The sequence below is a fragment of the Propithecus coquereli genome, unplaced genomic scaffold (genome assembly GCF_000956105.1).
Source record: "Propithecus coquereli isolate 6110/MARCELLA unplaced genomic scaffold, Pcoq_1.0 Scaffold301, whole genome shotgun sequence".
Taxonomy (NCBI): domain Eukaryota; kingdom Metazoa; phylum Chordata; class Mammalia; order Primates; family Indriidae; genus Propithecus; species Propithecus coquereli.
Genome location: NW_012148631.1, coordinates 1,085,627 through 1,097,637, shown reverse-complemented (window position 1 = coordinate 1,097,637; position 12,011 = coordinate 1,085,627). Strand labels below are relative to the sequence as shown.

Genomic DNA, 12,011 nt, shown 5'->3' with positions numbered 1-12,011 from the left:
AGTGTTGAAGAATCAGAGAATTGTTGTCAGAACTTTATAAAGTTCACTATGTAAACTGATTCAGGTTTACTAAAAGGAGTGTCAATTTAGGTATTAAGTAACACCATGTTATATACAGATGTGGCAGGAATCCTGAAGGTGACACTAAATAATAGATGTTTAAGGATCTCTTTACTAGGGGATGGGCATAGGGACTTGCTATTCAAAGATTTCTCAAGGGAAAATGTTAAGCCATAGAAATGGTACGTATATATGTGATGTTTTAAAAGGAGATGAAAAAGAAATCACTTTAGCCACAAAGATACTGTTTTCCCCTCAAACTTTCCTAACAACTTTTGGGAAACTTACAGAATTGAGTGTGCCAATTACGACATATTATGAAATGTCTACATGGGAGTCAACATCTAAGACCATGAAAGTCTACAAATAGCGTGCACACACCAGCAGGTGTCCCGGTGTTCTAGCTAATATGCAGTGAGCCTGGGTTGACATTTCCACTCTCAGCTTAATGGTTTGCTTAGCTAATTGCTTTTATTAGGAGCTTTGGTGCATCAAAGGAGGATTTAAAATTCGATTTGCTTCAAAACAGGGAAAACAAATGCAAAATACGCTCTTTATTTTTCCAGGGTCAAAGCTTCTTCATAGATCTGAAGACAATAGCATCGGTTAATTAATATATGAGAACAGCATTTCTCAAGGTGTTATCAGCAGACTACCAAGTCAAATCCCTGAGTTTATTAAAAACGAAGATTACTAAACCCCATCAGAGAAAGCTTTATTTTTAACAGCTCTCAAGGTGATTGTTACACATACTCAAGTTTGGCAACTTTTACACTAGTTTAAAAACAGAAGGATCACACCAGACCCCGTTTATTATGGCTCTGTCACTTGCTAGCTGTGTGGTTTTGAGAAAGTCACCTAACCTCTCTGGGCCTTGAAGTCCTCAGACATAACTGTGTGCTCTGATATGTCACCAAAACCACCTTAGCCTGCCAGGCTCAAGGCTAAATTGCAAACTTGAACCAAACTGAAGACTGCAAGCAGCTTCCATCCCAGGGAGCAAAATTTCGAGTCTCACCACATAGAGCTGTTTCCAGATGCTCCCCCACTCCCAAAGTGTCGTCGTCACTTCTTGTGCCAGAGGAATTTCTGCGGGAATGATGTTCTCGGTATTTCTATTTAAGGTGGGAGAAAAAAATGGCGTGAAATTGAGACCCAGGTGCTAATGAGATAAAATGCTGGCGAATTTGCATTAAGCTGCAGCTGCTGGGAGGGGCCTTCCTGACATGAGACTGAACTGCCTCCAATAGCCACACCAATTACATTATGCAAATACAAGGACCTTCCTCTGTGATGTCCTCCTTCGCCAGGGTGGGCTCATTATTCACGATTAATCTACTTTAATACAGTTCAAAGGCAGCTGCCAGTGAAAAGTTTGATTCTCCAAATTAATATCTCCCAGAATCGGATCTGAACAGGAATCAGTTTGGATTAGCTCTCCCATCGAGTGAGGGAAAGGAGACACGCAAACAAACACAGGCACAAAGCAGGTACCCTGAACACCTGCAGACCTGCCGAGGCAGATTTTCAAAGTAAAAAGGACAAAGACATGTACGGGCCACTGGAGGTCAAGTGTGGCAAGGAATGGCAAATACCTTCTCTTCTCGACTGTCACTTCTTTGATGTGGATAAAGGATTTAGGAAAAATGCCCTGTTGGAAACAAAATAAAATAAAATAAAAAGGCATATCCCTACAGAAATGACTGACCCTAGGCCTTCAGGATTTTTTACAAAGCCACTGACTGGCAAAATCCTTAAACTTTAAAGAAATAACCCCAGAGTCAGCTAGAGCAGGAAGACAATCCAGGTCTAGCTTCCCTTCCAGTTTTCCATGAGTTGCTCTAGAGCCCACAACAGCCCTTGGTCCCAAATGATGCCTCAACCCCATTATGGACACTCACCCTCTCAGGTGGGCCACAAGGGAGTATCGCTTGATAAACACTCTAAACCACTCAGCACTGTGAGGCAAGGGGCTCTGCTTCTCCCCTCTCCTGCCCAGTTCTGGAAAGCAGTCACCCGTCACAGTCAGGAACAACGGGAAGGTCAGGAGGAACTGGTCCTGCAGCAACGATGTTCTGGGTTGCACTTGGGCTACTTAGATTTGAGACCTATTCTCCCCGGATTTATTGCATTGTTCTTTGGAGAGAGAAAAGTGGGGTCGTGCCTCCCAACACAGCATGTCAGGGAAGAAGGAAAAGCTTCTATTATTTCCTTGCTCCACAATTTGGCTCAGTTAACAAGAGAAGTTTATCAACTATTTGGAAATTCCTTTCATAGATTCAACCAGTGCGCACACTTGGGGACATCGGGTCGCTATGCTAGATGCCGTGAGAGGACACAAGCCGAGCAGAGCAGGTGCCTGCTCTGGTGGAGGTGACGTGTGGCGTGGGGCTGGAGCAAGAGAACCACTGGCAGGTAGAGACCCGGCCTGTCCTTTCTACGTCATGCTGGATACACAGGTGAGGAGAGGAATGAATCCCCACACAACTCTAAAGGAAGGCAGCAGAAGATAAATTTCAAATAAAACGGGCACAATTCCACAGGGACTTGGGGGAGGGAGAAATCATATGTGAGTAGCATATCAGGAAGGGTTGCAGGGAGGCGACAGCACAGGAGATGGGCCTTAAAGAATAGGGGAAGGGGAAGAGAGTCAAGGCACAGTGAGTACCAAGATGCAGAGGGCGCAGGGCACAGGGCAGATGGAGGGAGAATGGCTTTGGTTTGCTGAAGAGCAATGGTGGGAGAGAGCTGCCCCAGCAGGGTGGCAGGGCCGTGTGAAGACATCCAGTCTTGTCCCAAATAAGAACCGATTGACCTTACCTGTAACATTTTGTGCTTTAAGAGGTATCCCCTATACCAGTCTGCAAAGAGAAAACAAACAAACAGGTCTCTCATTTATTCTTATAAGTTCGTTACTGGTGGGGGTTTTTTTGTCATTGTTTTGGTTTGGTTTGGTTTTTAACTATTAATAGCAAAGAAACAACTGCTTTAGACCTTAGGTACAGATCAGAGTCTGGAAGCCCGTTGTCTTCAAACTCTTTTGGATTGGTTGCCGACGTCTCAAAACAACATATAAAAATAGATTTCACAAAGGTATGCAAATTTCTTCCTTCTTTTGAAACATGAAGTGCCCCAACGATGCTGGCCCGTGCTCCCGCTGGCCCAGTTAGCTAGTGGAACAGCCGGTCCGGCAGAAGAGCAGGTGCCTCCAATCACCAGCCTCCGCTCAGCCCTTCCCTCATTTTCGTTATCTGCCTGGGCCCTGCGGTCCTATGCATGCTTTCAACCCCTGCCTTGGGGACACAGAAAGGCTCGGGGATCTTGGCAAACATCCTAAAACAGCATCCACAGTTCTAACAGCAGCAAACAGTGTCTAAAATGCGATTTGCAAAAGTTAGTCATTACAAAACATGTAAGTTCAGAGATGAATGAAGGGACAGAAATTTTAAAATATTCTTCCTTTTGCAAGAATATCAAAAACGATTCAATTAACAGAAATCCCAATGATGCACAGTCCTCTAACAAAATGAGCCTCAGTGTAGCAAGTACTGATGATTATAATGAGTCTGTTGGCCTTTGAAATGATTCCCGCACAGCCAAGTACTGGCATTTGTCATCTCTGTAAATAAAAAGCGTCTGTCAGGCGCCTTATTAGCTGCCCCTCATTACTGGTCTGACAGATTGTCGCTGAAATATGTTCTCAACAGACATATTTGCAAGCCCCAAAACAAACAACTTAAAATGCAAAGTCACCCCTCACAGTCCTGAGCCAGCTTGACGGTCAAGTCCTAAAGGAATTTCTGAAACAACAGGGACCCACCAGGTTCCTATTGTGAATCAGAAAGCGAGAAGAAGGAGAGAAGGAGAAAAGGAAGATAAGAGGGAAAATATAAAGGAAAGAAGGGTGGCTGCAGAGAATGAATCTCAGGTTTGGAATAAAAGTACTGCTCTACCCGCTCTTTGTATATGAAGCCTTTTAATCTTCATAACAACTATATGAGAGAGGAACTGTTATTATCCCTTTTTACAGATGAGTGTCCTACATGAGGCACAGAGAAGTTAAGTGACTTGCCCAGGGTCACACAGCTAATAGATGGCAGTGTGAGGAGTTGAACATACGGAGCCATCACACTGCGCGTCCTGTTTTATGGGGGAAGGAGTTTGGTGGTTACCTATCATTTCCAACTTCTCAACATCTGAGTACCCAGAACTAAATCCTCACTAAGCTACTTTCCAACTGAATGTCTCCGGTGATGTAGGCTCGTCTGCCTCATGAAGCATCGCATCATATTTTCCGTTGCCTTTATTATTTGTCAATAACTGTGGAAAATAATTCACAATTAACAGTAGTGCTTATACTTCCTGAGCGCTTGCTATATGCTGGGAACTCTGTTACAGTTTCTTGTTTTGTTTTGTCAAATTATAAATTAATCTTCGCAACAATCCTATAAAGCTGGTACTATTACTGCTTCAGCTTTGCAAATGACAGCAGAGAGGCACAGAGATTAAGTGATGTGCTGATGGTCACACGGCTGGTGGGTGATGCAGCCGGGAGTTAAACTCGAGCAGCTGACTCCAGAGACGACACGGCTGCACTGCACCACAAACCTCTCCAGTTGCTCCATTCCACCAACTAAATGCAAATGCGTCTTTGCAATGTTATTACTAGCTGCCATTCACTGATCAATTAAAGCACTCAAAGCCGTATGCCAAGTGTTGTACATGCCTTTTCTCATTTAATGCTGACAGCAACACTGTGAGCTAAGTGTTATCATTCCTATTGTATAGATTAGGAAATTGATATGCAAGTCAGTTGATGTACTGGGCCGGGATTACAAAGCCTGCGAGCAAGATCAAGTCCGTGTGACTTCAAAGCCAGCCCTTAAAGCTGTACAGCCATATTGTCCCCCATGTGATGGCCTTAGAGCACAAATATAGATAAGACTATCTGGTCACAATGACCTGAACTCATGTGATGGCCAAAGCCACCAAAATCCACCAGAAAGTAGAAAAACAATCAAGGCACCAACTGCCCCTACACCAAACTCGTGTGACGGGGCCTCCATCAGGATCCCTGGATTCCTGGGTCCAGGGACTTAGCCTGCTGTGACTTTCGAGACTCAGTTATGTGTGCACACCTTGTAGGTTTCCTAATTCTCAGGGTTTCAGCTCACTCCTAACTACAGGATTCTGCTGAATCTTGCACCTAATATTCCTGTTCTGGCTTCCAGATTCAAGTTCAATCAGCGTTGATATGAACCTACCATGTGTATTGCACTGGGATAGGTGCTTTCAGAAATAAATCCCCAGTGATCCTTTGCAAAAAGGCTTTATCTCCACTTGCTGGATGGCACGGAGATTAAGCAGGTGAGGAAGAAATCCCAACATTCTTCAGCAGTGACGGAGCCACACCAGCAACCAAACCCAGGTCTACCGCGTTAACTGTATCGGAACTATCCTCAGAACTTTTTCTGACATCCTCACCCTGCCTGGCCATCGATCTGTGACCACTGATGTCAGCTGCCTCATCTGGTCACCGGTCAGCTATATCCAACTGCACTCCAGGAACTGACCAGGCAGTGGCAGATAACAACAGTTGGCACAAAAGGGCAAAATCCTAGGACAATGGACCCCATCAATAAAAGCAGGCTCAGTGTAACACGGTACTTACTGTGTCCCAGGACTCACCCCTGGGCTCAACACGCTTTGAGTTAAATAATAACAAAGGCTTTTTTTTTTGTTAACTCTTTCCATAAAATAACCACTTGTTTTTTTCTTTAGAGATGGAAGCCCAGACTTGCCTTGAACTCCTAGGCTCAAGCAATTCTCCCACCCCAGCCTTCCCAGTAGGTAGGACTACAGGTACGTATCACTGCACCCTGCTCGCTTTTTTTTAAACATAAAATTCACAGTGTGCATAGTTATGGACTGAAGGTTTGTGTCCTCCCAAAATTCATATATTGAAATTCTTTTTTTTCCTTTTTTTTTTCTTTTTGGTTGAGACAGAGTCTCACTCCGTCGCCCTCACTAGAGTGCAGTGGCATCATCATAGCTCACTGCAACCTCCAACCCCTGGGCTCAAGCCATCCTCCTGCCTCTGCCTCCTGAGTAGCTGGGACTACAGACGCACACGGCAATGCCCAGCTGTTTTTTTTTTTTTTTTCTTTTTGGTAGAAACGGGGTCTTGCTCTTGCTCTGGCTAATCTCAAACACCTGAGGTCAAGCAATCATCCCACCAAGGCCTCCCAGAGTGCTAGGATTACAGGTGTGCATATGTTGAAATTCTAACACCTAATGTGATGGCATTAGGAGGCAGGGCCTTTGGGAGGTGATTAGATCATGAAGGTGGCGCCCTTCTGCATGGGATTGGGGCCCTTCCAGGAGAGCTTGCTCCCCCTCTGTCTGCTCACTGCCATGTGAGGACACAAGAAGAACAGTCATGTGCAAATCAGGAAGCAGGCCCTTACCAGACACTAGATCTGCCAGTGCCATGATCATGAACTTCCCAGTCTCCAGAGTATGAGAATTAAATTTCTGTTGTTTAAGCCACCCACTCTATGATATTTTGTTTTAGCAGTCTCTGAACTAAGACATGCATTCTGGAGGAAGATGAGAAAAGGGAAAATTTTTACAATGCTTTTGGACAACTATGAAGTACCAGTTATTCAAATCATCCTCTTTTTCCACATCCCAAATACCGAAATGAAGTATACCTAAATTCTCAAGTCCCGTAAGAGTCAGGGGACGGAGATTAAAAATATCCCACTATACCAGAAAAGAAAACAAGGCCTAGAGATGCGGTTCTCTCCTTACCATTTCTAAGCAACGTGATCTGTGGTCAGGTGACTTAAGCCTCAGTGTTTTTATTTGTAAAATGAGGAAAATAACACCAACCCCAACAGGATTTATAAAACTATTATCTAAAACCTTGGATGGGAAGAAAACATACTGATTTCAGGAAAAGTGTTCCCTACATGTGGACAAAAGAAAAAGAATGGAATAGATGAGGAGTAAAGTGGGATTTTGACTGCCTCTGAAATTATTTCTTTTAAAAAACAGTCTGAAGCAAGCATGGCAAAATGTTAATATTTATGTGAGTCACGAGTGCTTGGAAGTACTTGTTCTTTCCTGTATGTTAAACTATATAACAATATTACGATCAAATAGAAGATAGTACCTATCAGTGGTTAAGAGTGTGAGCTCTGACTAAAAAGAAACTGCACGGCAAAGGGAACAATCAACAAAATGAAACAAAAACTTAGTTTGGGAAAAAAATATTTGCAAACCATATATCTGATAAGGGGTTAACACATTAATTGCCGTGAGTTATATTTAACTCACTCTAGTTTTGACCCTGGGGCCACGTGAAGCATATATAAAACCTTACTTGTTGAAGTTGTTATTGTTACAGTTATACTGACAATTTAATTCTAAAAATGTGGATTAAATGAATAGAAGTCAATAAATTTTGTTTTTCTATTTATGTTTACCTTTAAATTATACTCAGAAGTTTTTATTCTATTTTCGTAATAAAGCACTGTGGCCCCAAGGAAAAGTTTCTGATTTTTTTGTGTGGCAGTCAATGTGTTAATATCTAAAATTTATAAAGAACTCATACAACTCAATAGTATAAAAACAAATAACCCAATTAAAAAATGGGCAAAGACCTGAACAGATATTTCTCCAAAGAAGACATAAAAATGGCCAACAGGTATATGAAAAGGTGATCAACATTATTAATTCTCAGGAAAAAGAAAATCAAAACCACAATGAGAAATCACTTCACACACATTAAAATGGCTATTATCAAAAAGTCAAGAGATAACAAGTGTTGGCAAGGGTGTGGAGAAAAGGGAAGTCTAGTACACTGTGTTGGTGGGAATGTAATTTGGCATAGTCATTGTGGAAAACAGTATGGAGGTTCCTAAAGAAATTTAAAATAGAACTACCATATGATCCACCAATCCCTCCTCTGGGCACACACCCAGAGGAAATGAAATCACAGTCTTATAAAGATATCTGCATTCTCATGGTTATTACAGTGTTATCCACAATAGCCAGGAGATGGAAACAACCTAAGTGTCCACCAATGGATGAATGGATAGAGATACCGTGGTATAAATAAACAATGGAATATCATTCAGCCTTTAAAAAGAAGGAGATCCTGCCATTTGCCACAACATAGATGGACCCAGAAGACGTTATGCTAAGTGAAATAAGCCAGATACAGAAAGAAAAGTGTTGCACGATCTCACTGATACATGGAATCTAAAAGAAAAAAAAAATGAGTGAGATATACAGAGATAGAGGATGAAACAGTGGTTATGGGGGGGGGAGGAATGAAATGGGGAAATGCAGGTTAGAGGTTACAAGGTAACAGATATGTAGGATGAACACATCTAGGGATCTAACCTACAAGAGGAAGTCTATAGTCAATAAAATTGTACTGTATTTGGGATTTTTGCTAAATGATTAGATTTTAGCTGCTCATGCCACAAAAACAAGAGACTGAGTATGTGATATGATGGATATGTTCATTTGTTTCACTATAGTAACCATTTTACTATCTATATGTATCCCATAAGATCATGATGTATCCTTTGAATATTCACAGTAAAATTTACTTTTTTTAAAAAAGTGTGAGCTCTGGAATCAAAGCCTGAATTTAAATGGAGATCGGCAACTTAACTGCATTTCTCTAAGCTTCATTCTTCTCATCTGTAAAATGGGAATAATACTGCCTCATGTCTCATGGGAATAACAATAGTGTCTCATGAGGCTTAAATTAGATTTAAAATTCAGAGAGTTTGCCCAGTGCCTGGCACATGGTAAGTTTCCAAAAAAGTTCATAGATACCATTCTCTCTTTTTAAAAAAATCAATTAAAATAACAATAATAATGCAAGGAAGATGGGGCATATTTTCTATTTTATTTTTAGGACCTATAGATTAGGAATTTGTTTTTACTGAAATCATTTCAACATATTTCCATAACAACAAAGCAAATGAGACATGCCTCGAATTCAACATAATGGAAGTTTAGTGACGTTTTAGCCTCATCCTCATTCAGAAGGGGAGAAAAGTTCGCTTACAAACTCCTGATAATGGAACAGTATCACTTAAGAAAACAGAGTCCTCTTCACACCATCCTGTCACTGGAGTAGACCTTAACAAAAGACTATCTCCTTGCAAAGTGGTACTTTAAAAGGATTCCCTGTTAAGTGGTCATAACATCCTCCACTTATCCTAAAAGCAAAGAACTTGGATAAGTCAAGATCACCCTCAAAGGAGTTATTAGTATGATCACTGCTACATGACTCTTGGTGTTCCCGACTCTGCAAGTGGTAGACTCAAAACCTCATTGTGCAGGACTCTTTGCAGCCAAACCAACAATGTGATAATGTCCATGTGCTGACTTAGAAAGCGCTCTAGATATTTTTAAGAAAGAAGAACAAGTCTCAGAATGACATGCACAGTTGTGATCCCATTTCTAGAAAACAGCAACAATACGTTACTTTAAAAAAGCAGAAGATCCTCGATCGATCTCCTCCCTTACCCCTTCTTGTGGTTTTATTTTACTGATCAGTGAAATCCAAAAGCCCCTTGGGAACCAGTGTAGAAATCCCATTCTCATTCCCCCATGGCCCAGACGTGCATAGGTATCAGTAAGTAGAATGGGACTTTTCCTGTTGTTCCAAAAAGGAAGAGTCAGGTAGCAAATAACTGAGCATGGAGCATACATTCCCTCTGAAGGACTTACAAAGAAGAATCTAAGCAAGATGTGTTACCCTCAAGGAACATCCATCTGCCATACTCTAAGTGATCAGAAGAGAGGGATAGATTGGGGGAGAGGGGTCTTTGGAGGTGAGAATTGTTGCCTTAGAAGGGCATGGATACAGCTTCTCCACCCCAAAACCACACGAAGCAGGGCATGGGTACACTCTGGGAGCTTCACACAGAGATGTCAGGGACATCAAGCCTCTCATTCTCCAGCTACATGGCCCTTTGTCCAGTGACTGTGTGATCACTGGGCTTCTTTGAGTAGGGAAGACAAAGAATCGGAGAGAGAGCACTCCAAATCCCCTCCTTCCTCAGGCCTTGATTACACTGGGGAAAGGGAAGAAGTGGGTGAGCAGTACACTGGATATGAGGTTGAGGTCTTTTGATGTCATTAAATATCAGGAAAGATGTCAACCAAATACGACTAGAGGAAGTGATTGGAGAAAAAAAGTCACTGCTTTTTTATGTTTGTCCCTGCCATGAGGAATTCCTACTGTCCAATGCACTTGCATTGTTTTCCACATCTAAAATCAGACACAGAATGCTTATGCTGCCTCTGGGTAGAAAAGGCAGCCTGAGATAAAATAAGCATTTGGATGTCGAAGGTCGAGCACCAGATACCCTTCTGAACTATGTGAATTTTTATCACAATGATATATCATCTTTATAATAGGAAGTGAAATTCATCCACATCTAAGCTTCCAGGTCAGGTTTTTGTTTTCCCCAGTCATCCAGCTGAGTAGATTTAGTATGTAGGAGAGGAAAGGCTAGCCTCACCATTCCAGGTGATCAAAGATTCAGCTTCCAGCTTACCTGCACAATACCTTAAAGATATATATCTGCCAGGCTCAATGCAGCCCTAGGTAATGGAGGAAAGGATGGAATTAACCAACACAGAGCCCCTCCTATGAGCCAGGCATGGCGCTAGCCAGCTTCTCTACTTTCTCCTATTTTATCTTCATAAATAAGCTGAGGAGCAAGGTGATGATAACCACTGGACCGATGAGAAAACTAAAGCTTACCTACCCAAGATCACTCAGCTAATGGGTAGTGGAAGCAACGAATAACTTCTGATTTAAAATCCAATGCTCTTTTCACTGCTTTTATTGGGGATGGTGGGGGAGATTTAAAAACTATTGAAAGTAAAAAAAAAAAAAAAAAAAACTATTGAAAGCCAGGTGTGGTGTGGTGGTATGCACCTACAATCCCAGCTACTTGGGAGGCAGAGGCAGGAGGATTGCTTGAGCCCAGGAGTTTGAGACCAGAGTGGGCAACACAGCAAGACCCAGTCTCTAAAAAATATATATATTTTTTTAAATATTTAAAAACTACTGAAAAATACAAAGAATAAAATAACAATCATTCATGTTCCAACTACCCAGAATTAATCATTTCTAACATCTTAGGGTATTTGCTTCCAATCTTCAGGAGTGTAATTCTTTTTTTGTCTAAAATTGATATGTTACTGTAGAGAATTTAAACTAAGTAGAAATGTACAAACATAAAAGACTTAAAAATTATCCTGAATCCCATTACACAGAAAAAGAAAAACACTATTAATATCAATCCAGTCAACTCTTCACTTATATTTATACACATAGAATGACAGATAAACAATAAAATATGATTTTTAAAATACTCTCATAAAAATGAACATATAGTAAAGATACTATGTAAATAAAAATCTCAAATTTAATCTTATTTGTATTTAACAGAAGAAAAAGAATCAAGTGAAATTAAAGAAAATATTGAACTTCAATTAAATGTTTCTTCATCTCTAAAACAATTTTCTAAAAACTCCTCCAAAATGAAAATCGTTATGAAAAGCATCAGAAGATGGGAGTGGTTATGTTTTTTTAAAAAGTCACTTGTTTTATTTCTAACTAATATTGATCAACTCTGTGCTGCAGAGATGCCATTGAGTGATCTATTCCCTCCCATTCTCCTCTCATTTCTTCATTTCATTAGATTTTTTTTTCATTGTCCAGGTTCTTAACAATAACATTCTTTTTGGTAGACAAAAATATCATGACTTTTAATACCAATTTTTATAAATGGATTCATTTGGACCCGATGTTCACCACAATTTCCTTTTATCACTGCATTTCAATCCTATATTCTTTTATTTTGACTCATCTCTCAATTGGCTGGATTTGGGTTTTCAAGTAGTTT

General features: G+C 40.9%; 1 protein-coding gene across 1 annotated transcript in view; it reads right to left on the bottom strand.

The window, feature by feature from the left end:
- The window catches only part of DOCK2 (dedicator of cytokinesis 2), a 397,813-nt gene that overhangs the window by 368,523 nt on the left and 17,279 nt on the right, over positions 1-12,011 (bottom strand). Inside the window, exons 3-5 of the mRNA XM_012649685.1 lie at positions 2,881-2,921; positions 1,656-1,711; positions 1,079-1,175 (exon numbers count right to left, since the gene is read on the bottom strand). Of these exons, the coding sequence (XP_012505139.1) occupies positions 1,079-1,175; positions 1,656-1,711; positions 2,881-2,921 (194 nt within the window). The remainder of the gene's footprint in view (positions 1-1,078; positions 1,176-1,655; positions 1,712-2,880; positions 2,922-12,011) is intronic.